The 26756-nt window shown below is 29.7% G+C and overlaps 3 protein-coding genes across 3 annotated transcripts; 1 reads left to right on the top strand and 2 right to left on the bottom strand.

The window, feature by feature from the left end:
• Nucleotides 1–4952: 4952 nt before the first annotated feature.
• On the bottom strand, nucleotides 4953–13426 carry LOC125066591 (acylphosphatase-2). Its single transcript, XM_047674724.1, has 3 exons — nucleotides 13254–13426; nucleotides 8934–9060; nucleotides 4953–5139 (listed from the first exon to the last, which is right to left on the bottom strand). Exons 1-3 carry the CDS (start codon nucleotides 13315–13317, stop codon nucleotides 5025–5027), a joined length of 306 nt encoding a protein of 101 aa, XP_047530680.1. The 5' UTR covers nucleotides 13318–13426; the 3' UTR covers nucleotides 4953–5024.
• Nucleotides 13427–15695: 2269 nt separating this feature from the next.
• Nucleotides 15696–19045, bottom strand: LOC125066557 (golgin subfamily A member 4-like). The gene is made up of 8 exons (XM_047674682.1): nucleotides 18884–19045; nucleotides 18624–18781; nucleotides 18206–18469; nucleotides 18028–18120; nucleotides 16828–17210; nucleotides 16564–16743; nucleotides 16141–16303; nucleotides 15696–15900 (listed from the first exon to the last, which is right to left on the bottom strand). Exons 1-8 carry the CDS (start codon nucleotides 18897–18899, stop codon nucleotides 15814–15816), a joined length of 1344 nt encoding a protein of 447 aa, XP_047530638.1. The 5' UTR covers nucleotides 18900–19045; the 3' UTR covers nucleotides 15696–15813.
• Nucleotides 19046–19486: 441 nt separating this feature from the next.
• LOC125066550 (N-acetylgalactosaminyltransferase 7) lies at nucleotides 19487–25379 on the top strand. The gene is made up of 6 exons (XM_047674669.1): nucleotides 19487–19785; nucleotides 22113–22272; nucleotides 22576–22747; nucleotides 22945–23881; nucleotides 24210–24360; nucleotides 25213–25379. Exons 1-6 carry the CDS (start codon nucleotides 19590–19592, stop codon nucleotides 25361–25363), a joined length of 1767 nt encoding a protein of 588 aa, XP_047530625.1. The 5' UTR covers nucleotides 19487–19589; the 3' UTR covers nucleotides 25364–25379.
• The last annotated feature ends 1377 nt before the right edge of the window (nucleotides 25380–26756 follow it).

The raw sequence follows: 26756 nt of genomic DNA on the forward strand, positions 1-26756 counted from the left end.
TTTGGTTAAAACGGAGTAAAATAAATGTAATAACATAATGTCTTCAAAAAAAAAAACTGGATGTTTTAAGCAAAATATGTTTCTGTACAGGTGAACACTTTATTAAAAAAAGTGATAATTAACACATTTATTGTTAACGCTTATTACTCATTTATTTTTCCTTTAACATAAATTATGAGAAAATGTTTTTCTCTACACATCTTTGTTAAATATAGTTTAGATGTATTGATGCGCAAATGGTGTAAATATTTTTGTAATTTTGAATTAAGTATAAGTTTTGTAAATGTAAATTACTTAATTGTAATAAATATATTGTTGCTATTTTAGCGTGTCTTCAATATTTTAAAGTAATGTTATATTTTCTAAATTTCTCAATTACATAAAATTATTTTAATTTTATTTTTTAAATATAATTTGTTTTAAGATAAAAAGACATTTAGCATTTTAAAAAATAAAATAAGACAGTTTTAACAGGCAATCCGCCTGTTAAAACTTTTTTTTTTTTATTTATAACGAATGTACACACAATTATATATATTTTAAATATAATTATTATATATGTAGATTTGTATTGAATGGTTAATATAATAAATATATAAATATATTATATCAAGAAACTTTGACAAGTTTTTACAATTTAAAACCTAACTTGATTTTGTTGGATGTATGTATGTTCATTGTAAGACAAACAATTTTAATAAAACCAATTTTGCTTGTTGTTGTTAAACGAGATTATTTTTCGTTTTTTATTTTAATTTAAAACCTGTATAGTCTATTTCTTACAACCGATAAAGTGAAAAAAGTTAAATCTTTGAATGATATCCTTTTATACTTATTAATTTAGTTATAATTATGTTAACAAGCGTAATTAATAAAATACAGTCTAAAAATCGAATTAATTACTGAATAAAACGTGACAAAATTTAATGCTAGCAATATTTCGTCATTGTATCTTTAATCCGATTTTCTGATATACTGAGATATTGAATCTGAATCCTTTCTTATTTTACAAAAGAGAGTAGTCCGGTCTATTTTTAATCTTGAAGATAGAGTCTCCCTTCGGGATGTTTTTAATATAGTAGGAATATTCATTGTTGCGTCACAATATATATACAATATATATACAATATGTATATTCACAGAAACAGTTTCATAGAATTAGTGATTATTATTGTATTTACATGAGACGGAAAAATAAGCTTATATACCCAAGTTTTCGACTCCACAAAGTCAATAAATCCTTCTTGGGGCAAGGTATCCGTTTCTATAATAAAATTCCACGGATATTTTGAACTTTGCCAGTATTTTGAATAGCATATTCGTTATCAATACGTTGAAATCCGTATGTATAACAAAATTCAAATTAATTGAATGTATGGGCTAAACATAAGTTTATCCCAGTTCACCATTGAATTGGATTCCAGTTATATAAGATATTATGTAAATAAAATAATTAATTAAAGTTTAACAAATTGTTAAACAATTAATTAAAACAATCATTTAATATTAAAATAATGTTAAATAAATAATTTCGGTAATAATAACTATATATAATAATAATGTGATATAATTAATGATGACATCCTATGACACGGCACCGTGTTGGAGGCTAGAGTTATTCCCTAACACTTTATATAGCATTATTCTGTCATAAGATTATTTCGTAATAACAATTATTTTTCAAGATAATATACGTTTATCAAAAACACATAAACACTTCTAAAGTTTTTGCCATAAAACTGATGGAAATTTGAAACGGCTTCTAAAATATGGAACAAAATTGAGTCAATATACGAATTCTGAGACTACCGAAGTAATTTTTCAACAGTGACAGTTAGAAATAACTGAAGTAAAAATTAGCTAAACAAGTACTGATAGTATAATCTATTTGCTGGAGGATCTCACTACCTGTGGTAAACAAACGCCGTACTTGAAGATTATGTTTATTTAATCTACCTACAATCTACATATTTCTTCATGACACTGGTATTAACCAGCCATTCAGATAAAGTTAATAAATTAGCTTAACTCGAAAATATTCAATGGTGATAATAAAGTCAAAATAAAATTATAAAAGTAAGCGACTAATTGCTGATTCTAATCATCGTAAGACTGTCTGAATATTTCTGATCTGAATATTTCTGATGATTTATAACGATTGCGGATCTAAATTATCAGATCAGATAAAATAGCTCGTTTATTAAAAAAAGAAACATATTTTTTTGACAAAGAGAGTGATTTTGATTTCCTTCATTATTAATTTAAACGTCATATAATTATAATAATGTCATCAAACGATTTCCTAATAATAATCAAATATAAGGATAATATTTCATAAATAATTCACCTATTTATTCATTGTATTATTGATATATTTTTTTTCATTATGAGATAATCTCGAGCGAAATGCAATTATTCTTATTAACTTCGAAGATAAAACAAATAGTTTTAGTTTCAAAATAGACGTTGTATATACATATATTTGTTAACATAGTGCTCTAAGATGTCCCTCGCCGATAAAAAAAATGGCCTATAAATTTCAACAAAAATCAAATAATTACATTGCAAAACTTTTTTTATTACTTTTAATTAGGCAAACAAGAAAACACAATAATAAAATAATGTTGAACACCATACTCATACTACTCTCATAAGCGTGGTACAGTTAACTTTAACTAAATGTCGAGCAGGTTTATAAGGTAAAGTATGGTTTTTGTACTCGTAATAAATTGAATGCTGAGAGCATACCAGGAACCTTTGCTTTTTAATCATCTACTTCATCAAAGCGCGACTTCAATAGTATAAAATACATTTTATACAGAGGATAAAAGCTTCTTTTATATGTCCTTCGCATTTTCATGATCTACTTACGCGCTACTTACGCCCTTTTATGCATTCTCGCTCGTCGTCCTAGTCAGCCAGACAGTAAAGCGCTTACCAACGATGTCCAAAGTACATGTACCTATAACAATTAAGGTTATTTGAAGACGGGCCTACGTATCTTAATGTAGATCAGCCTTAAGTGGAATACATGGATCAGTAAATGTTGCTGACAGATAAACTGTAGAAATTGACAGGATCGAAAAAGATTTGAAAAGGCGATAGTTTACCAAATGTGTCTAATATTATTGTTTTTTTCTAAGCTTACGCAAAAAGTTATTCGGCCGGGTAAATAACATATACTAGGTTGAATTTGTCTTAATATTTATATAAATTTGAGGCTGACTGTACAATATATTTTAATGCATTTTTATTTTCACTCAATAGGAATTTTGATTGAGCCTTTTTTGTACTTAATGTATTTTTAAATTATATAAGCTGAGACATTTGAGTTTTCCTTATATATAGTTTTGTCTAACCTTATTATAAAAAAAATCCTATTCTGTACGTCATTTGACAACTAATGAATTGTTTATTTTATTTTATTATCAATTATTATTAATATAGATCTGATTACTTGATACGAAGAGGTGTTTTTAATCTTTAAAAAAACACTATCTGATTCAGAATAGCAAAAATGAATTTTGCCTAATATCCTATCAATCATCGAGTCAACTGGAGACGCAATTACTGAAGTACTATACTACGAAATGCTGCCAAAATATTGGATTTACGTTTGTGCAATTTCGATGTTCTTATACATTTTTACTTTGTATGTAAATTTTATAACTTTTTTCTAATGAAATTAAGATATGTAATGTTTTTCTTATAAATTAGACGAATGTACATTCTGCAATTTACATACAAATAGTCATATTTGCATGAGAATGTAAATTTATTTTTATTTAAAAGACGAATGAAGTATCGTTGTTATTCAAACATTTTTTTGACTCACAATTTAAATGTCAGGTCTACAAATGCTTCTTTTAAAAGCATCTGTTACCAGATTAAATTAGATACATATTAAATTAGACCAATATTTCAAAAACAGAAAGTTGCTTCGTTGAACCCGTGCAAAAACTTATTTTTAAGATAATATAAATGTATCCTTAATATCTTTGATAACGGGTCTTCCCTTTAATCTGAGCCAAAAAGCAAAACATTTCCGTGTACGCAGGATTAATAACAATTCATAATCTTGACAGCTAGATAAAAATACATTTTAGTCGAAGTTTTCAGAAATGTGCAATGATAAATTATATAAATGTAGTAAGGAAATTGATGAAAATAAAATAGGTAAATAAAAATCCCCAAGTCTGACAAGATAATTTGCTAATTTAGTTTTGCTTATGTACTGTAAGCACAGACAATCACAAACCGTAAAACATATAATTTTTTACTGACCTGGTAATAAAATGTTAAAGGTTGCAACCCTGATTACAAGGTGAAGATAAAATCTAAGCCTTCTCCTCGTTCTAAGGAGAACGCCAGAGCTTATCCCATCGCACTGCCCAGTGCGGGTCGATAGACATGTGGCAGATTGTCATCCGACACAACGTTACGAGTAGTGGGCTACCGTATGTGAATGTCTGTGCTTCAATAGACTCACGATGTTTTCCTTAACAACTGAGCATGAGATAATTTTTATAAGTACAAATCAGCACATGAAAATTAATTTATCTTGGTTCAGGTAAGAAGAAGATATTCACTAATAAGTAGTAAATATCAAACTGGATTTTGTGTCTGGATATTTACATCCCTGGTCCTTCCCACATCCCTGTTCTATTTGGCAATACTATAGTATTTCTTAGTTTTCTCTATATTTTGAGAAAACTATATTAACAACTATATTGAGAAAACAACGAAAATTACCTAACTCTATTAAAATAAAATATTAAAATAAGGTAAGCTCTCTTCATCCCTCAAAAATTCCCCCATGTTCGATTATAGTACAAACTTTTGTATGTAGAAGAGAATGAAAAAAAACGTGTGTCGACTCGACGGTGAAGTACTTGAACTATAAACAGATTATTCTTAAGGCCATATTATTTTATGCATAAAAAATAAAAATGTATTTAGAAAAATTATGATATTAATAGCGGTAATAAACAACACAATTTATAATTATAATTTAATGAACTAATTCAAAATCTTATACTGAAGTTGTTGTAATCAAGTCGCGACAGGTATTGCCAGTTTCTAAGATCACATTTTTCTATTTTGCAGCCAGGAGATCCTTTCGTGCTAAGCCAGTCTAGCCTGAAACAAAAAATTACATAGACATGACAATTATTATTTTCAGAATAATTTAAAGCATTTAGTTAATTAGTCACTTATGTATTGAATGTCTCTTTGAAAAAAAAGTTTTAAAATTAATCAGAAATATCAATTCCACCCATAAATAATGAGACTTATATAACAAATTAACCGTTCCTCACATGGTCAATGAGCCACGATGTGACTTAAAATGCATTTTGTGCCTATGTAATGAATTCACTTTCAAAGTGGAACATTGTAATACAGAGTACTGTTGGTTGAGATTAACTAACCGTTAAAAACCATCGTCCCTATTTGCTTGCAATCAAAATTGAACAAAAGGGGGACGTACACACGTCTTGCTCAGAGATGAACAGATATTAAAATAAAATATGAAATATATAAAATTAATTTTGAGGTATTTGACAATCCAAGGAAGCTTGGACCGAAACAATAAAAAAAATAAAGCAACAGCGACGTATGCAGTTATTTAGAAACCCTATCAATTATGTTTTTTCGTCAAAAATCACGAAACACATTAAAATTTGGAACAAACATTTTATTCGTATATATCAGGTGTGAAACGAAAAAAAAGTAATAAATAATAAATTTATTACATAAGCTAGTTTTGACAAACTTCTATCTAATTTCTATAATACTAAGCCTGACCAAAATATGCTATATTATATTAATATTCCTTCAATGCAGATTAAGTTGACTGCCATTCAGCTTACACATCGCGTAGTAAAATGGCTAGGCTATTAATAAAAAGGCTAATTAAACGATTTGGTTGCGACATGAACATTACTAGTAAAATATATTTAAAACTAAATTTTTTATCTTATTATTGATTAATATTATGACAAAACGTTTTTGATTGATATTTTTATCGGATCTGATTACTGAAATTTACAATATCCTGTGTATATTTATGTACAAAATATAATATAATCTATACATTGTTTCCGTTTCTAAAATGCAACCGTTTCGATTAACGCAACAAGTAATATAGCTAAATTGATATTTTAAATTTGAATTATTATTCATAATAAAACTGTAACTAATATCTGGTAAACTAATTTTTGGGTAATTACAAATAAACAGTCAACAATTTAATCAGAAACTCTTAGTAATTAAAATCCAAGATTTAACTATAACTTGAAGTAACGGTAACGGAAACATTTGTTAATGTACCTAATTCTAATAGTTATGTCGAAAGGAACAATAACAAAACGAGCGTAGGGCGTGCTACGGAGTGCTATGCAGGGTCTACACTAGCGCTTATCTTATTACACATGAAGTATTCGTAGTCGTTTTAAATAAATTACTTCTATATTATTTATTTCGTATTTAATTGTGTGAGTTGAAAAATAGGAGTGGTAATATCAGTTAAAAAAAAAACACCTATATAACACTTCTACAACGAACGTAAGTAGTCGACAACTGTTATTAGTTACATAGTTTCTTAAAAAAACAGCAAAATTGCAACATATCATAAAGAAAGATTTTAGTTCGATAATATTTCGTATTTTGACAAGTTGAATAAATAATGTTTCCCTGGCTAATTTTCGGTCATCGCGGTTAATCTCAACGACTCCCAATATCTGACGACTATTGTAGACAGTGCACGTTATTATGTAGGTACTGTTACTGTATCTAATCTTACAATCAAATAGTACGATAGGGTGACCGAGAGAGATTAGCGGCAGGACCAACAGCTTTGCGTACAGTTCAAGGTATTAATAAATAATTCATTTAAAAAACCGTATTATTACAATGACAAATAAAATAAGATAAAAGATAGAGAAAGAGAGCGATTATAGGATTATTATAAGTTATTTAAACACTACCAACATTATTTATACCCAGTATGCGCCAGGCAATTAAGTTATGCCTGTTGTATAGATCTGTTCACTCATGAAAACGCGACTTTCCACGTAAAATTATCGGCGTGCATAAGTTAATATAATCTAGTTTGTATTTATTTTTATGCAAATTTTTCTTCATTCTCATCCTAGTCATCTCACACACACTAAGGCATCTTATATGCAGGAGCGTCATACACGCCGACAATTTAGCGTGTGGGGCGTGCCCTTGTGATTGAATAGATCTATAAGTAAATTAACTTTAAGATTTTAATTATATGTATACCATTACTATAATATCTAGGTTTATGGTCTACAATTATCTAAAAATATGAGTTATCACGAGGAGAACGTCCTAAAACGAACCAGCTAATTACGTTATCCTTTAAATAAAAATAACAGATTTTGATCTTTTTTCGTCTTTATATAATCTAATATGATATATATCTCAGTAACAAAACCATTTTGTCAGTGGCCCACTACGGGCAAATCATTCCTCCACTAAAAGAGAAAGATTTAGATCTAATTCCACCGCATTGTATTGGGTGATACATATTCCAGAATTTCATCTAAACATTTTACTTCAATACCAGAAATAAAGTGATTTATATACAAATCACGCAATTGAACCTCAGTACTGGCTCAGATTTGACCCGGCTATCTCTGCAGATGAACATTACATTAAACGTACTAGCTGAACATGATTGAAATACACAGAAAAATATTTATTTTTGTTTACAAAGTTGTTTGTTGATGAGATATACATTACGTCGCGGATGTACAGACTCATTACTGGTAAACTTGGAAGTAGTCCAAAGTACACTCTAGTTCAAGTATTTATAGACCAGTATTTGTTTTCGCTTTTATTATAATGGCCTTTCGATGTATCATTTCATTTTATATCTCAACTACCTAAATGCCTAATGTCTACCAAAATTTATTCTGTAAAAGAATTCTCTGAAATTTGGTTTTGGAGTTAAAACAGAATTATTATTTTAATTATTGTAACATTTAAACGAATGTGAGATCAATGTTATAATGCAAAACAAGTTGGTGGTAGGGCTGTGTGCAAACCCGTCTGGGTAGGTACCACTCACTCATCACATATTCTACCACCAAACACTTATTCCCAGTATTGTTGCTTTGTAATTTGTAGGGTGACCGATGAGAGCCGAGATGGCCCAGTGGTTAGAACGCGTGCATCTTAACCGATGATTTCGGGTTCAAACCCAGGCAGGCACCACTGAATTTTCATGTGCTTAATTTGTGTTTATAATTCATCTCGTGCTCGGCGGTGAAGGAAAACATCGTGAGGAAACCTGCATGTGTCTAATTTAAATTAAAAAAAAAAAAATTCAACGAAATTCTGCCACATGTGTATTCCGCCAACCCGCATTGGAGCAGCGTGGTGGAATATGCTCCAAAACCTTCTCCTCAAAAGGGAGAGGAGGCCTTTATCCCAGCAGTGGGACATTTACGGGCTGCAAATGCTAAAAAATGCTAAAATGCTAGGGTGACCGAGTGACCAAGTGTAACTGCACAAGGTACATAATATCTCAGTTCTAAAGGATAAAATTTCTTAAGGCGCCAATATATAAATATCAATAGGCGGTAATTGTGAATTCTCATGACATTGATATTATGAAAAAGTAAGAGAAAAAATCAGTTTACATATTGCACAGATATCACAGCAATTATTTTTTTTTTAAATTAATGACACGAACATAATTATTAAAAGTTTACATATTATAATATCTGATACCAAAAAAAATATTTTTTTTATATTATTATCAAAAAGCTAGTTCAATGGACAGAACTTGTTACTTCATTGTCAATTAGTATAGTAAAGTATTTGCTGAGAATTTCAGGTGATTATCCAAAGTGTTAAAAACTATTTTATATAAGATGCATATAGTATCAAAAATAACTAACATATAATCCAAGTTTGACTTCGTTCCTTGCACCTTGCCAACTATGGTGCCATTTTTAGTATTCTTCACCCATCCACAAATTCCGAGCTGCTCCGCTAAGTCTTTGCAGTACTTGGTAAAAAAACAACCTGAAGAAAGAAATATATTATTTTTAATCGAATCACTAATATCCTGTTCTCCCGAGTGAGTATATAAAGGGAGAAGAGTTTTTTTTTTTTATTACGACAAATTCTAGGTAACTCGATTAACGGAATTATATACTTCTAATGAAAACGAGAATTATTAAATACTTATTTAGTAAAAATTATAAGAGTTGACAACAAAAACTAACGTGAATTAAAACCTCAGCAACACTTACATTCCTATTAAAATATTAATTAATCCTCAATAGTCATATCCTTATAACTAGCCGTTAAAATAAAAAATGAAAAAGATCCTTACTTATAATTAAAGCAATAATATCAAACCCTGGAATGTGTTCCCTAAATTAATCTATATATTATCTACAGTTTTAGACAAAAATTAAAGTCTCTCACTGTGTTTAATGACTACTTCGCAAAAGAGTTCGCTTAAATACAATTTTAAATAAAAATATACGTTCTTTCGAAAATAGATATTTGCAGTTTCTAAATCAATAGCACACAATACACAGACAGCTTCCAAATCTCTGACACCGACCTAAATTTCTAATGGTCTTCTAAAATCTAAATATAACAAAGCGCTAGGTCATATTAAAATGTTTAAATGGCTAAACAAACAATCGTTCGTATCAGATTTTTTTAAAAAGGCCTTATACGCCTGGAAAAAGGTTGATTGACCGATTATGTGAAAATCGTGATTTTTCTGAAACATGCGCGAAAATATTCAACATACGTTAAAAAAAAATATAAAAATATAAAAATATTTTCGGGTTCGGCTGATAAACAAAATAACTTAAATATAAATTTAATTAAATTTAATGTTTTCTTTCAATCTAAGGCTAAGTGCGCTCCCCTAAACAAACAAACACAATAAATTCGATTACCTTTGTTTCAATTATTTATTTATTAAAAATTACTATTTTTTCAACAGTTATTTAAGCCTCGGCGGAAATGTTAATTTGACGAACTCGTCAATTTTTGAAGCCCTCGCCTACGGAACAGATTTCAAACTGTAACATTATATACTATTTAATAGGTGATTTGTAATGTTTTTTTTTTTATATACTACGTTGAGCGAAACACTGTACTGTAATAATTTGATTTTGACTAGTTTTTAAATGTTCTCTAGGGCGGATTTTATTTATTTTCATTTAATGACATTTTAGTTAAACATGCAGCTTGGTATTTTTCCTGTATGTAATTTGGTATTAACTTCGTAGTTTTACGTCCAAAGAAACATATAGCACAGGCTTTATACTTATATTGAGTTCATTGTGTTATAACTAGTCGGATAAATCTTTGATGGATGGTTTGGAGTCGATTTCATTATTTACAGTCAAGATATGCAAGATAAAAGAAACATATATCACATTGATGCATACAAATTATGTACTTACACACAAACGTACATATATTCATTCCTTCTAGAAAACATTCTTAATATTTGGACTAGTGACTCAGAAGTTTATTACAAAAAAAGAAGAAAGAAGATTAATTACAGTGATTATTCTACTTAAACTTTCCTGCTACTTATATTACACCATTCAACTGCCGTAACACGTGATAACATGTCATTACACATGTGTTTTTTTGTATGACCTGCTTTGGTCCTCATGTATGAACTACAGGCTATTACAATCGAAAAAGGAATTTAGATAAACTAACCTTAGATTTACGTATTCCATTTGATTTGCTAATGGCTCTACTTTATTGTGCTCTACAAATAGTTCTTCAATTATTATTTTTTCCTATTTCCCTTAACTACTCATATTCTCTACTTTGATTACCTTAAAAGTTCCGATAACAGCTTCGTCAACATTGAAAACGATATTTTTTTCGCGAATCCTAAATTAATAATATTGAGCATTCAATTTTCACACTCTCGATCCATTATATCGAGTCAATTCGATTTAAAAGGACTTTTATATGCTTTTATTTATCTTGAGGTTGAAATAGGCTATTCTTCACTAGTGAAACAAAGTCGATTCCCGCTATATGTCTGTTCCTCTGTATGCTTAGATCTTTAGAATTACGCAAAAGATTTAGATGTAGTTTTATTTAATAGATAGAGTGATTCAAGAGGAAGAATTTTATGTATAATACATGCATAATATAGTAGGTTTCTAATGTCATGTCGCAAATAAACACAATTTTTTGCGCTTACATTGCAAACGTTGGCTGAACCCTACAAGATAGATCAAAATAATGTATTACAATATTGTACACCTTAAAAAGGTCTACAAAAAGTCCGCGATGTGTATCTGTATCTCTAAGGGACAACCCACAATAAGCATTTTTTACCCTATACTTTTTACGAGAAATAATGGGTTATTTCCAAAGTGATTTGAAATAGTATAACATTAATCGTATAAATAATAATATGGCCTTATACACCTTGTAATTTAAATGAATATTTTCGAAGATATTTAAAATGCATTGTGGTTTGTACTAGCATCTAGTGGCAAAAAGGTGTGAACGTTGTGTATAAAGACATTCAGTAGTATATTTCGTATCAGCATTGCACTCGTGCGAAGAAATCATAAAACAGAATTAATAAATCGACCAGACAATAATCAATTTTATCTTTACAACACTAATCCTTAGAGATTAATTAAATATAGTAAACCAACTTAGATAATTCAATTAAAATAAAAAAATATACGGCTTGCTTTCATTTTCTGTTTTGACTTTGCGGAGTCACAAACAAGTGCGAGTATTATCAATTTATTTATAACTTAATGTCATGATTGAGATAGCATGTAATATGTAGATTGTTCATGTGTCGTATAATTTTACATAAAATTTGAGGTTTTGAAAGATTAGCTGAACTTTGGTACATCAATATAGTCGTAAAGAAATTGGTACAATTTTAATGTTTTTAATTAACTTATACTTAAGTGATGAAAAACATTAATTCTAGCGGTTTGAATTTTTACATATTGCTTTTGACTTGTTTTTTTTTATGTTGATGAGTTTTAGTGATTTTCAGTTATAAAATACGGTCCAATAAAATGGTATTTAATATTGCTGATTATCTAATATTGTTTTAATGTTTGATATTAATTAATCGAAAAATGGCTATTTCCCAATATGGTTTAGTCTTCTTGGTAAGTGGTTGGTTGGTAAGTCTTCTTCAAAATAGTCAATATTATTCGCATAGCTAAAGAATTTCATAAAGCATTAATTAAGCTAAAAAATAATTTACCATTGTGTCACTATTTTCAAAACCGCTTTACCACTAAATTTCTTAATTTATAATAGCATTAGAATAGATAACTTAGCTGCTTTAGAGCTAAAATGATAAACAATATACTTCATTGTAGAGGTGATAATCAATCTCTCAATAAACAACTCAATAAAAACTCAATAAACAACTTTAAGGTCTACGTGTAGGTTAAAGAAATCTGAGTCGTAGGTAAACTGACTATATTATATCTTTAGACAGCTAGGCGGTTTTACTCTGTTCTTTATTAACATAGTTGGTGCTACTCTTCAAATATATTTGTTTTGAACTCTTCTTTAAAGTTTTATTTGAAAGTATGAAAAAAGGTTAGGTGAGACTGTAAATGTCAAATTGTTTCTTGGAACTGGAAGAAAAACATGTTTGGGGAATATTAAATATACCTAATAGATGTTTAAATATATTTATATACTTAATTCAACTTTTGATAAATCTACAAGGATATCCTGTACGCGACTAACACCAAAGTTATTTTTTGACAGACAACCAATTGCATTTTATATTGCTTATATAGCTCTTGATAATATTTTTTTTAGTAAGCAATATATATATTATTAAGTAAAAAGAAGTTGAAAATAACTGTCTTTTTGAAAACGATATTATGATAATAATATGAAACTACATATATGACACTATCATTGCAAACAAATACTTATTACGGATAAGCTAAACATTTTACTGTATCTTTTTAACGAAAAACATACAAAACATATTACTATTTTATATAATAGCTGCCTGTGCTGTGGACATAACATCATAATTCTCAAGGATGGTGGCACATTGGCGACGTAAGGTATTATTAAAATTTCTTAGGGCGCCAATGTCTATGGACAGTGGTGACCACTTACCATCTTTAGGCAAATTTGCCCATCCGCCAACATGTCTTATACATATATATATAGAACTCAGGTACATTGACTAAATAAATAAATTTGGTTACCTTGAACTTGTCCATATACTTCAAACTCAACAGCAACTAATACATTAGGATCTTCAGCACCCATCTTTTAATATTTTAATACAATTTAATACAAATACAAGGTTCTTAATTTTTACACGTATCGAATACAATGAATCGTTCTAAAACTCTTTTGACACGGCGCCCGCCCAAACGCCAATGATCTTACGGCTGCCCTACATTATTTTAGTACATAGATGTATTATATAAAGATAGATAATTTGATGTTTAAGACAGATGATATATGATGGTCATAAATTACATTCAAGTGCTTATGTCGGGATCGATATTATTGAATTCAATAGCATATTTTAGATATAAATCATCTTATTGCGTTATATTTTAGTTAGGTACAATTTAATATTTTGTTGCTTAACCAAGTAACTGACCACATAAATTTAAATAATTTAAATGTATATATATAATTAATACATCCAGTTCACAATTTTTGAAAAGCTCCTTGTAAAAAAAATATTTATTAGGTTTTAGTATGCGTGAAAAGTATTTCTAGATATTGAATTCATTCATAGTTGAAATCACAATTTTATAACCTTTGACTACTACTATTTCAAAAGACATGCTATTTAAAACAAAAACTTTACTCGTAGCAAATTAACCGGCGGACGTTGAAGGGGCAAGCCAGGGGCGTGGAGTGGTTAGTTCCGTTAGTAATAACAATTATATGATTGGCCACTGATTGGAAAATCAACTTCCTAATCAAGCGAGGTCGCAAACGATGGTGATCTTTGGGAACTTTGTAACTTAGAATTGATTTTGTACATTTTACGCCAGATATAAAAGCCTTTCGAATAGTCATTTTATCTAAGCTGATTGCTGCTATTTTTCATTTTCAGGCACAATACTTAGATATATGGACGACAACAATTAGTACCTTTACTCTATTCCAACCATGAGAGGACAAAAGTAAAAAAAACAACATTTGGCAGCAAATTAACGCGATATCATTGAATTGATAGAATTGATAGAAGGTTGTTGCTGACTTTGTCACCGACGTGGTATGGAACTGCTCATCCCGCATCCATCTGTGGCAAAGTGGTTTGGTTGCTTCTACTTCTGCATATCAATGACTTATTGCAAATCAGCAACATTATTTAACTGGATTATTATTTACTTCGCATTTCATTATTGAACTTCAATATATATTCCTACTCAAAGCACAAAACGTCTTAGCCAGTTTCAAGTGAGAGTGAGTAGAGAATGATGATATCTACTAGAATAGTGGTCAATTAAAGGGTCCAGTTGCACTAAATGAACGTTTTTACTATTAAACACTAATATAAAAAATAAAATAACTGCTATTTATTCATCGAAGGGAAAAACGTAACCTTCAGAATAACGTAAATACCTATATTAGTTTTTTTTTATATTTTATAAACGCTGTGTGCAGTACCTATAACTTTATTTATTATAATTAATTTGTTTCGCCGACTTGACTCTTTATATACTTTAAGTACTTAATCCCTTATAATAATGCTTAGGTTAATTGTGATAATTATTTTCAGATGAATCAAAAAAAAAATCTTACATATAGAATATTGTATAATGTACATGGTTTCATATTTTATTTATTTTAATATTTTCCCCCGTTTTTGCAGCATTTTTTCATTAATACTCCACTTCTGTTGGTCATTGCGGTGGTGATATAGTTTTTTTTTTTTTATGGCATTGGTTGGCTGACGAGCATATATGCGCCACCTGATGGTAAGTGGTCACCACAAAGTCGCTGAAATATTAACCATTCCTTACATCACCTTTGCGCCACCAACCTCGGGAACTAAGATATTATGTCCCTTGTGCCTATGATTACACTGGCTCACTCACCCTTCTAACCGGAACACAACAATACAGAGTACTGTTATTTGGCGGTAGAATATAATATCTGATGAGTGGGTGGTAGCTACCCACCGAGCCGAGCCGCATTGGAGCAGCGTGGTGGAATATGCTCCAAACCTTCTCCTCAAAGGGAGAGGAGGCCTTTAGCCCAGCAATGGGAAAATTTACAGGCTGCTAATGCTACCCAGACGGGCTTGCACAAAGCCCTACCACCAAATAAAAAAGTAGCTTATAACTTTCCTCGATATAATTTCTATAATGGGCTACGATAATTTTTCAAACCGGACCATTAATTCCTGAGATTACCGCGTTCAACCAAATAAAATAAACACAGACAATGAGATTTAGACAAATAGGTCTGATAGTTTCCACCCAAAGTGTACCGGCGTAAGAGGGAAAGAGGAGGAAATGGAAAAGGAAATTTCACAAACGTGAAATCACACTATGTGTTATATATTTTACTGCCAGAAATCATTTAAGAAATATTTTAATTTTTAATTATATACACTTTTTTATACCTGGCAATAAGATAATAGAAAACGAAATAATAATAAAGTATGTAATATTCAATGATTTAATTTAATATTAATTTATACAGAACTCATGTTTTATAATAGTCTAAAATTAAACTCTTCTATTTTTATTAAAACGTAAATATAAACTTAGAGGCTAAATTGATACAGTCAATTCAGATCTTCCGATTCCTTAGTTTGTCTTCAATCTTTTCCTTGGACTCTAATGCCTTCTTCAGAAGAGCTTCTTCTGTAGATTTTAACTAAAATCAAATGGAATGAAAATAATTCAGTAACATCTTACTTACTAATATTGCATTATATTGAATTATATTATTATAAATTAATAAAAACGCTAACTTTGCTATAATACCACATCTTGTAGTATGCTTCTCTTAACATTTATATTATGATTTTCATTTCATTTTGCAATTATTTATATTCATGTTTATACTTGTTTCAGAACTAAATGTATTGAAATCTACCGTCATTACAGTACTTACATCAATCGTAAAATTTTCTTTGATTTCTGTCAGCTCTTCTACACCTTCTACCTTTTTCTGCTCATACTTTGTGGTCAAGTCCTTTATTTCAAGAACACGCTGCATTGCTTTCTTACATCTTTCATTGCTCTTCCTGTCTTTCTCCTCAGCTTCACGAAGATTACTAGTATTAAAAATCATTGTTAAATAATATAAAACAACTTGATCTCTTGGCTGGCCGAGTGGAGAAAATCTAAGGTATTACTAAATTATCCTACACTGACAATGACAATAAATGGAAATAGATGCCTACCACTACCATATCATATAAGTATAAATTCATCATACTACAAAATAATGTAACTAAGAAAATGTTGATATTTGAATAGTTTTTATTTTAAGTTTACCAATAATCATGAAAATAAAGACCACTATTATACATACCTCTGTGCCAGTGTTCTCTCTTGTTGACGTTTAGCATGGCTCTCTTGTCTTTTCTTACTGGCTTCTTCTCTGGCAACCTTGATCTCAGCCAGCTGAGCTTCAAGTTCATTTACTTCAGTATTAAGGACATCTAATTCTCCTTCTTTGCTATCTGAATCTAAGTCACCATTTTCATAATCCCTGCAATTTAAATTCATATAACACAATGCACAATGTTACTCATTGTCTAACAAAAATTTAAATGAATCATTTATAAATATTTACCTCAAACTCTCAGTAACCTTCATTATTTCATGCAATAAATTATTAGCAGTATCAAAATTAGGTTTGATAGTTTGTAAATTTTTCAAACTATTTTCCTTTTGCATGAGTGTTGCTCTTAATGAATTTAATTTTTCTTCAGCATCTTGAACATTCTGAGCTGCCTGTTCTGCCTGAGCTTTTATATCATCAGCATCATAAACTCTGAGAGCTTGCTTTTTCTCAATTTCTGTTATCAATGCATCTCTGTGACTTTTTTTCTGTTCAAGATTTATTTCTGTTTGACGATTCTCCTTCAATATTGCATCTAATTCTTGCTTTTCTTCATCAAATGCATCATTTTCTTGTTTAAGCTCCTCTTCCAATTGTTTTACATCATGATCTATCTAAAATTGAAATAATTGATTTTTTTATGATAAAGGTTGGGCCAATGGGCCACCTGATGGTATGTGATCACCACCGCCCATAAACAATTGTGCTGTGAAATATTAACCCTTCCTTCCATTGCCAATGCACTAACAACCTTGGGAACTAAGATGTTATGTCCCTTGTGCCTGTAGTTGCACTGGCTCATTCACTGTTTCAACCGGAACACAACCAATGTTGTTTGGCAGTAGAATATCTGATGAGTGAGTAGTACCAGACCTACGCAGATAGGCTTGCACAATTAAAATATTGGATAAAGCACTCAAATTAGCTGCATTTACACAAAAGACACACTTAAGAGTTCCTGAGTGGACTTCTTATTGTTATTGTTGTTTTCTGTATGCCATGTGATAACAAGATTAATAAATCTTCACATATGTGATAAATCTTCTGTAAATTATCATGTTCATGTATGAAAAAGAAAAATTCCTGTTATATAACAGAATCAGCAATGTTGCAAATCATTTTCATGTGTAGCCATGTCTTAAGCACAATAAGCCCCTGGGTGGAAACAGTGTTCTAGCGATATCCCCTTTCCCCAAAAAACTATTTTTAAGTGACCTGCTGGAGCACCACAACAAAGGTCCAAAACTTTCATTGGTGAGGAGCAGTTTGTACCCCCTGTAACGTAGGTTAAGACATGCCTGTATATGCAAAGAAGTGTAATATAAACTCCAAATACATATATTCATATATAAAAACTGTTATAGGATAATCCTTTCAATATTTATTTCTCATTTAGGTTAGCTAATTGTAGTAATTAGAAAGTGACTTTACCTGTTCCAATCTTTCAGCTCTCTTTCCTTTTTCTTCAGCTTGCTCATTTAGCATTTCAAGTAATCGATTTTTTCTATCTTCTAAAAGTTTTACCTGAAATTATAAAATATATTTACTAATAAAATCAACTCACACATAAGTCTCCACACAAATTATAATTTCATTTGTAATATCAAACCTGTTCAGTTTTAGAAAACAATTCCTCCTCATACGGAGCTATATCCCTCAGTCTCTCTTCATTAAAAACCATTAAATTAAACAATAAAAGCAATATGGAATGAGATGTTGTGACTGTTGGTTGCAAGAAGTGTGTGATACTGATAGTAGCATCAACTTGTGGCATTACAGAGACTAAATGGTTTATAACTCTAGTCATATTGATGACAGGAAGTAAATCCCAGTAGTAGATAGTATTTTCATTTCGGCTTTCTTCGGGTGGTGCCTGAATTGGAAAAAAAACTTCTGATTAAGCTATAGGACACAAAGAAAAAAAGTTCATTACAATTGAAACTTAAATTTTAAGGATAATAATAAATTAATTATTTTAATGAAAAAATAAAACTTGTACTAAAAAAACTCTTATAACATGTTCTCACCATAAGAACAGCATCTCTATCAATTCCAAGGCGATCAAAAACCTGAAACAAAGCTCCCATCACTGCATGAGGCTTCTTTAAGTCTGGTGTTGTTAGGGGATAATTCGGAAAATCCCCATTCCAGTTACCAATAAAGTTCTCAACCGTGAAAGCTTGTACTGTAAATAGATTTAGTTGTAAAATTAAGGCCAATTTGATAGCAATTTTTATATCTGTTTAAAGCAAAATACTATTTCATTTTTAACACTACAAAGACTTACTTTTCTCTTTCTCCATTTCGTAACAGCTTGTACAATCTGAAAATATCAATTTAATTCAAAAGTATTAAAAAGTAAGTATTAATTATAATGTAGTAACTATGTATGTAGCTATTGTAAAAAAATCAAAACAAAATTATAAAAATTGAAATCAATAATCAACGGTTTATTATTTTAAACTCACAATATGTCACAAGTCATTCAATTTTTTTTAACTAGTTCATTATTAATAACGCAAAGTTTTTGCACTATACAGCCGTAGTATCGATTTTTGTTTTAAAAAACAAATACATTGGAAAATTTTACATTAATTTTTTTGTATAAATATTCAATATTTTTGTATTTTATATTTTTTCCAAAATTGTGTCGTTTTTTAAGAAACATATATTTAAATCAGCCTTATTTTATCCAAAAATAAAGATATTAATTTTATAAATGATCACCTTTAGTAAAAAGATGAACCTAAAAAACTTAAATGATTACTTATAATTATTAAGCATATATATATTTTTTATGTACATACTAATTTAAAAGAGCAAAAAGCTTGAAATGGAACGTAATAGTAGACGTTGTAAATATTAATTTCACAACTTCACGAGACAGAAACGTCATCGGAAGCCGCATTCTCTTTCATGGAAGTTTGGTTTTTGTTTTGTTGCGTTTAATTATTAATATTTTAATGATACTATAAAAAGATATATACGATAAAATGCGCATAACAAACGTAAGACGCGGTAGAATTATTCGTATGACCGCGATTGGTGCGATCCTTTTAATTTTATTGTATGCTGTGCATTCTTATTCGTATGTAAGTGTCGACGTTGATTCTAACGATATTGTAATATCGGATGCTCAGCCGAATTATCAAAAGTTCCATAGAGATGTATATCCAACGTTAAAAACCGGTAAGTTATTTTTAGTGTACTTAGTTTCAATCTACAAAAGGATAATAATATGTACAGTTATATGCCCTAGAGATGCAATCTTCGTGTATCATTTCCTACAAACAACTTCATATAGGTACATATATTTAAACAATATATGAATTGTAAATGATATTAAAAATATACATATTTAACAGGAATTTTCAAATATTTTTTTTAACATATCCAAACCTTTTTTTTTCTTTTTTTAATCTATTTTCTGTTTAGGAGATAGTGTTTTAGATCCCAATCTTGTTTATCCGATTGCATACACTAATTGAGGATACATGCTGTTTTGATAAGATTTGATTTTAATTGATTCTGATTAGTTAATAGTAAATGGAATGTTAAAACTGATAATCTGAAATATGCTTTAAAAATGTACATTGTAAACTAAATGATTATTTAATAATGTAATTTATCATAATAGTCTTGAAAATACATTAAAAAATACAGCAAATAATTACTGAAGTTGAATAATACGTGTGTTATTATTTGTGGTGATATAAGATGAACTCAAATTCAAGTTATGTATTGTGGTTTAAGATTTATTGTTATTATTAAAAATATATTTTATAGTTTTATAATGGGAATCGTTACTCACCAAATAGCTGTTTTAAAGTAACAATTAATAGACAAGTGCTCTTGTTCTTTGTGAGTTAATTTTTGCTATAAATCCTGTCATTTATTTGCACTCAAAGAAGAATCCAATCAAATAAGAAATTAAGATTGTGCTTTAGATTTACATATCCCATGCAATTTTCTATTAACTTAGCTATATTGTGCACCACTCTCAGTTCTTTATTAAATACACATCTTTATTTATAATACTGAAAAATTTCTACTACTATTAATAACTAAATGTTAATATGCAGGTTATTACTTCTATAGTGCCAATAAAAGCATTATTAACAATATCATAGTTTATTCAAACTCTCAATCAATGATATGTTGTTTATTTGACTTTTGTCCTCTTGGACTATATATTATTACTAGCTGTGCCTGCATCTTTCGTGCGCTTTGTTTGAATTTAAGTTATTTGGATATTGTAGCGGTATTTTATTTTAATTCTATATATAATTCTAAAATAAAAGTAGCATAAGCTGCTCCTTATTACATCCCCTATCTGCCAGTGAAAGTCCTGTGAATTGTTTCAGCCTTTCCAGGTATTAGCCAAAAAAAAATTGTGAAAAATGTTATTTTGGTATCTGTACCGTGTATACATACATATGCATTTAGTAAAAATAGGTTATTTTAATATTACAAACAGACACCCCAATTTTATTATATGTATAGATTCACATCCTAAGCTACCTCTGTCAATTTTAATTAATCAGTATAACTGTGATGAGCTGACAAACAGACAGATTTACTTTCTCATTAATAATTTTGGTAGTTTGAACCTACAAAATATATACTAAGAAAAATAAGCCAACCCTAAATTTAAGTCTGTATTACCTTAGTACTACTAAATATAAATCATTAGTGAATTGTATATTTGTTAAAGTACAAGTTACAAAAGATAAAGTTTTGTACTTAAAGACAACATGCCTTTTCCAATTGAAGTAGGAGTACACCAACATTAACTTTATATCCATGTGAATTGCTAATAGTTCCGCTGTAATGCATTACAAAACAGATCTTGATTAATATATATTTATTTATAATACATTTTTCAACACTATTCCACTTAGAAACTCACAAGTTTCAAGTTTCGAAAATAACTTCACAGACATTATGTGTAATTTTTTTCGTGAAGCTTTTATGATGCAGCTTTAGTTCTATGTTAAACTTGCTTAGTTGTGTTTACTCTTACTCTGGTTGGAATAGACTATAGTATGGCTACACACTACTACTACTGACAATAAGTTTAGGAAAAGAGGTTCCTTGTTATCTTGGTACCACCCACTCATCAGATAATCTACCGCAAACAGTAGTACTCAGTATTGTTGTGTTCTGGTTTGAAGGATGAGTGAGCCAGTGTAACTACAGGCACAAGGGATGTAACTTTTTTAGTTCCCAAGGTTGGTGGCGCATTGGTGGTGTAACCAATAATTAATATATCATAAAACGCCATTGTCTATGGGCGGTGGTTACCACTAACTATCAGGTGGCCCATTTGCTCGTCAGCCCACTGAAATCGTAAAAAATAATAATTAAATAAATAAATTCCTATATGTATAGAATAAAAAATCTTAAATGTAGTTGTGCAATGCTAGGGCAGATCCCTAGTTTTTTGTATTTAATATATGTCACTCCTAAAAAGAAATTTTAAATCTAAATATTATTTTATTATATACTATGTTTAGAACTTGGCAACTTTGAACCAAAAACAAAATGGACCGTGAAAGGGCCAGGAGAAGAGGGTATGCCGTATCACATGTCACAAGATCGTGCCAATGATATTGCAGAATCTGAAAGTGAATATGGCATGAATATAGCAGCCTCTGATGATATTGCAATGAACCGGTATATTTAAATTTATTTTATTATTTTTTTTCGTAAATATAATTATAAATTCTGATTAACAATGCATGATATAATTTAGGTTTAATAAAGTGATGTTGTAGAAAATTACATACATTTTTGCAGTCAATTTACTGTTATAATCTTAATAAACCAACAAGAAATTGTTATCGAGTGTTATTTTATTCCTAATGCAATTACAGTTATCATAATCATTCATCAAAAATTTAATCATTAAAATTTAATTAAGTTAAAACTGTAAAGGGTTATTCACTGAATGATATGAAAAATTAATGTTGTAAACAGGTCCATACCAGACACGCGACTAGACGAGTGCAAGTATTGGCATTATCCCCACGACTTACCCACCACGTCTGTTATCATAGTGTTTCATAACGAGGGCTTCACCGTCCTCATGCGCACAGTTCACACTGTGATCGAACGATCACCGCCGCACGTATTACATGAAGTTGTTCTGGTAAGTGGAAATAATTTTATTTCGATTATTATTGATTATGCTTGAATATAGTAAACATTTAATTTTTTTCTAAACTTGCATTTATTTAATGATAAAATCAATGCATTGATTATGGATGAGCATATGATATCCCTATAATTTCCAATATCTATTCCTGGACTAGTGTAAAACCGATACTAAACTACAATAAATTACAGGTAGACGACTTCTCCGACAAGGACAATCTCAAAGAAAATCTAGATAATTATATAAAAAGATGGCATGGTAAAGTTCGACTCATTAGAAATACTCGGCGAGAGGGTCTCATTCGTACCCGATCCAGAGGCGCCAAAGAGGCAACCGGTGACGTCATTGTATTCCTAGATGCCCATTGTGAAGTAAATGTAAATTGGTTGCCTCCTCTTCTCGCCCCAATTTATAGAGATTATAGAATTATGACGGTTCCAGTAATTGATGGCATTGATCACAGAACATTCGAATATAGACCTGTTTATCAGCACGGGACAAATTACAGGGGAATTTTTGAATGGGGAATGCTCTACAAAGAGAACGAAGTTCCAGACAGAGAAGCAAATCTGCACAAACACAAATCCGAACCCTATAAAAGTCCAACGCATGCTGGTGGTCTTTTTGCTATTAACAGACGATACTTCTTGGAGATCGGTGCATACGACCCAGGACTTTTGGTTTGGGGTGGAGAAAACTTCGAATTGAGTTTTAAAATTTGGCAATGTGGCGGAAGTATAGAATGGGTACCGTGTTCCAGAGTAGGTCATGTCTATCGCGCGTTCATGCCATACTCGTTTGGAGATTTAGCGAAAAACCGCAAAGGATCCCTAATAACTATTAACTACAAAAGGGTCATTGAGACATGGTTCGATGAAGAACATAAGGAATACTTTTACACGAGAGAACCCATGGCTAGGTTCTTGGATATGGGAGACATAAGTGCACAGGTGGCATTGAAAGAAAAATTAAAATGCAAAGACTTCGGATGGTTTATGGAAAATGTGGCGTACGATGTTTATGATAAATTTCCTAAACTGCCTAAAAATGTTCATTGGGGCATGGTTAGAAATAAAGCAGCTGATCTTTGCTTGGATACCATGGGAAAAGCAGCTCCAGCATACATTGGTAAGTTAACCTAATTACTTATCCACGAAATACATTTACATGCATACCTTAATTTTTTATTTGTGTAAAAAATATATTTAAATGTGTATAAATAGCCAAAGACAAAACATTTCAGCCATTTCAATTGTTCGTAACGAATAACTGTATTCGATACTAACAGTCGACGATAAATGTATTCGTCGGACATCATAATTCTCGAAACCCTGGATTACAGATGCGTTTCTTGATTACCCTTATGATGTAATATGGAGCAACCCTTCTTTTTTCTAACTTTGTCATGTCCAACCATTTCTTTAATAAAACAACTAATATATAAATATTTTCTCAGGCACAACAACCTGTCATGGAGCGGGCAACAATCAACTGTTTAGACTGAATGAGGCAGGACAACTTGGTGTAGGAGAGAGGTGCGTTGAAGCAGACAAGGAGAGTGTCAAACAGGCAATCTGCAGGCTTGGCACTGTCGATGGCCCATGGAGGTAAATATGCATATTAATTTAAATTGATATTGTATTTTTTTTAATGTGGACATATAGCCAAATAATCCACCTGATTTTAAATGGTAAGATTTGTCCATAGAAATTGGCATTGTGTGTAATATGTAGTTGGTGTAAGGAATTCTTAATCACAATACATTTACAACAATGTTATGTATATTCACAGTAACTTTGATCACTTTGATAGTATCATCGTATTACACGAGAAGACAGGATAAGCTTATAACATCAAAGTCAATTAATCCTTCATGGGGCAAGGTCCATTCTATAATTAAATTTCACAGATATTTTTATCTTTGCCAATTCATAAATTCAAACATGAATTAATACTTGTTGACTTTCAGGTAGGATATATAAATAAGTACATTTAACTGACATTATTTGATATTTCAAATGTTGGAAAAGAATAGCCCAATTAAATAAAGTATACATATCTTGATATTATTTACATCATCTATGCATTACCAACCTGATTTCTTTTATCATATCGTAATGTTCTGTAAGTAATTATAAGTGCTTTATTAAATTTAATTTTATCTATTGTCTTTCACGTTTTTTATCTATTTGTAAAACTACAAACATGTTACAAAAAAATACTAAATACCTATCTACTACTACTAAATTACCATTGAAATTTCATAGTTTATGGTTAAGAGTGCTTATACCAATTTCCACTTCTCAGTTTCTGTCATTTTAAGCTTGTGTGCGTGTAACTGCGTATACGTGTATAAGTACAACTACTATAATAGTCAAGCCAATGGATATAAAGTATTGTCTGTTTTGTAACAGCTTGTCTGTATGGTCTTTTTTTTAATCATATTTTTATTATTTCAGGTACGACGAAAATCACAACCAATTAATACATCGTCTCCACAGTTATTGCCTTACACTACAACCTAACTCAAGAACACTAGGCTTAGCTCCGTGCGACCCTAACAACACATTCCAACAATGGACGATCACACATAAAAAGCCTAATTGGTGAATATGTTTCGTTTTTACAAGAAAAATTTATATTATAATGTGGTGATTCTCGAAGTAATGATTGATATATTTTTTTCAAACAACAGCTCGTGTTTATTACCTAAAAAATTGTAATCAATCAGAAAGTAAGAAAAAACTAAATTTAAAAATTCATCAGTAACAAAAAATGTCTTAAGAAAATACTGCCTTTAGTAATAACAGCAATAATATTAGTGTACTTAAAATATATATCCAGTCAACGTTTCTATAGAATGGAGTAAATTAGGAAGTAAAAATTAAAAGTCTATGACAAAAAACAGCACTTTATTAAAACATTTTCTCCCAGAAACTTTTTCTCCTAAAATAATTAATTAATACTAACAGATATTGATTTCTAAAGAACTAAATCGTTTGCCACAGAAAACGTAAGAAAATTGTGTTGTTTGTTTATGATTTAAAAACATTAGACTTATTTATATATTTTGTTAACTGGGTGTTTAATTTAACATATGTTAGTTTACATTTTGTCACAAACATAGCAAATGTTTTCTTTTTATGGAAATTAGCTACGACGGAAAGTAGATCCAAATCGTCAGTTATGTATTTTCATCAGTGTGGAAGCATTAAAAACATCTTGAAATAGAAAATATTATGTTAGTAAATGTCATAAAGTTAGTCAATGTTAAATGATTGTTTGGAACATTATATAACTGTGGCAGGCTACATTATTTTTTTGAAAATCATACATAAGAATTTGTACAAATTTTATTGAAATGAGTAATAAGAAGTTTATTTGTATTACTATTTTATTCAAAATTATTTAATATTACTTTGACCTAGACTATTGAATGTTACAAAATTTTGTCACAGTGTATGTTTTTTTTGTATATATTTCCTAAAATTGCAACTAGTTAATAAGGTTTATATAAATTGAATGAGATTTTCAAAAAGACATTTGATATTCTGTACTTAATAATTATATGACATTCCTTGAAATTTGAATTACATAGAATCTCTTATATATTGAGATTATAAATAAAAATATAATTAACATATATAACATACCTTTATATTTGTTTACTCAAAATGCTTAAAATATTTTTCTTTTACATTTTCTATTAATATGAATTTTACTTAATTCTCTAATTGCATTTAATTTATACTTTCGTCTCGTTGTATAGTTTTATACAATTTTATATTTATATATTAGAGATTAAATTTAAATATTATATAATAAAAATTAATATAGTCACAATTACTTAGAATAATTTGAATAACTTAATTATGTAGCGTTTTATGTAAGATTTGTCGAGTTCTATTAATTAGTTCATCACAAATACAAAATATACCTATGTATTATAATAATTCTTAGCTTTATATTGAAACAGATTTTGAAAAACTTTACATCATTAATA

Source organism: Vanessa atalanta, chromosome 9 (assembly GCF_905147765.1).
Source record: "Vanessa atalanta chromosome 9, ilVanAtal1.2, whole genome shotgun sequence".
NCBI classification, from domain to species: Eukaryota; Metazoa; Arthropoda; class Insecta; order Lepidoptera; family Nymphalidae; genus Vanessa; species Vanessa atalanta.

Excerpts from the sequence above, each read along its gene's own strand:
- LOC125066557 (XM_047674682.1), bottom strand. Across the intron at positions 17,211-18,027 it reads GAGCTGAAAGATTGGAACAG|ATAGATCATGATGTAAAACA; the intron begins GTAAAGTCACTT and ends TTTCAATTTTAG. Across the intron at positions 16,744-16,827 it reads AAGGTTACTGAGAGTTTGAG|GGATTATGAAAATGGTGACT; the intron begins GTAAATATTTAT and ends TTTAAATTGCAG.
- LOC125066591 (XM_047674724.1), bottom strand. The coding sequence starts at position 13,317 with ATGGGTGCTGAAGATCCTAATGTATTAGTTGCTGTTGAGTTTGAAGTA. Across the intron at positions 9,061-13,253 it reads AGTATATGGACAAGTTCAAG|GTTGTTTTTTTACCAAGTAC; the intron begins GTAACCAAATTT and ends TTCTTTCTTCAG. Across the intron at positions 5,140-8,933 it reads AAGTCAAACTTGGATTATAT|GCTAGACTGGCTTAGCACGA; the intron begins GTTAGTTATTTT and ends TTTTTGTTTCAG.
- LOC125066550 (XM_047674669.1), top strand. The coding sequence starts at position 19,590 with ATGCGCATAACAAACGTAAGACGCGGTAGAATTATTCGTATGACCGCG. Across the intron at positions 19,786-22,112 it reads ATATCCAACGTTAAAAACCG|AACTTGGCAACTTTGAACCA; the intron begins GTAAGTTATTTT and ends TACTATGTTTAG. Across the intron at positions 24,361-25,212 it reads ACTGTCGATGGCCCATGGAG|GTACGACGAAAATCACAACC; the intron begins GTAAATATGCAT and ends TTATTATTTCAG.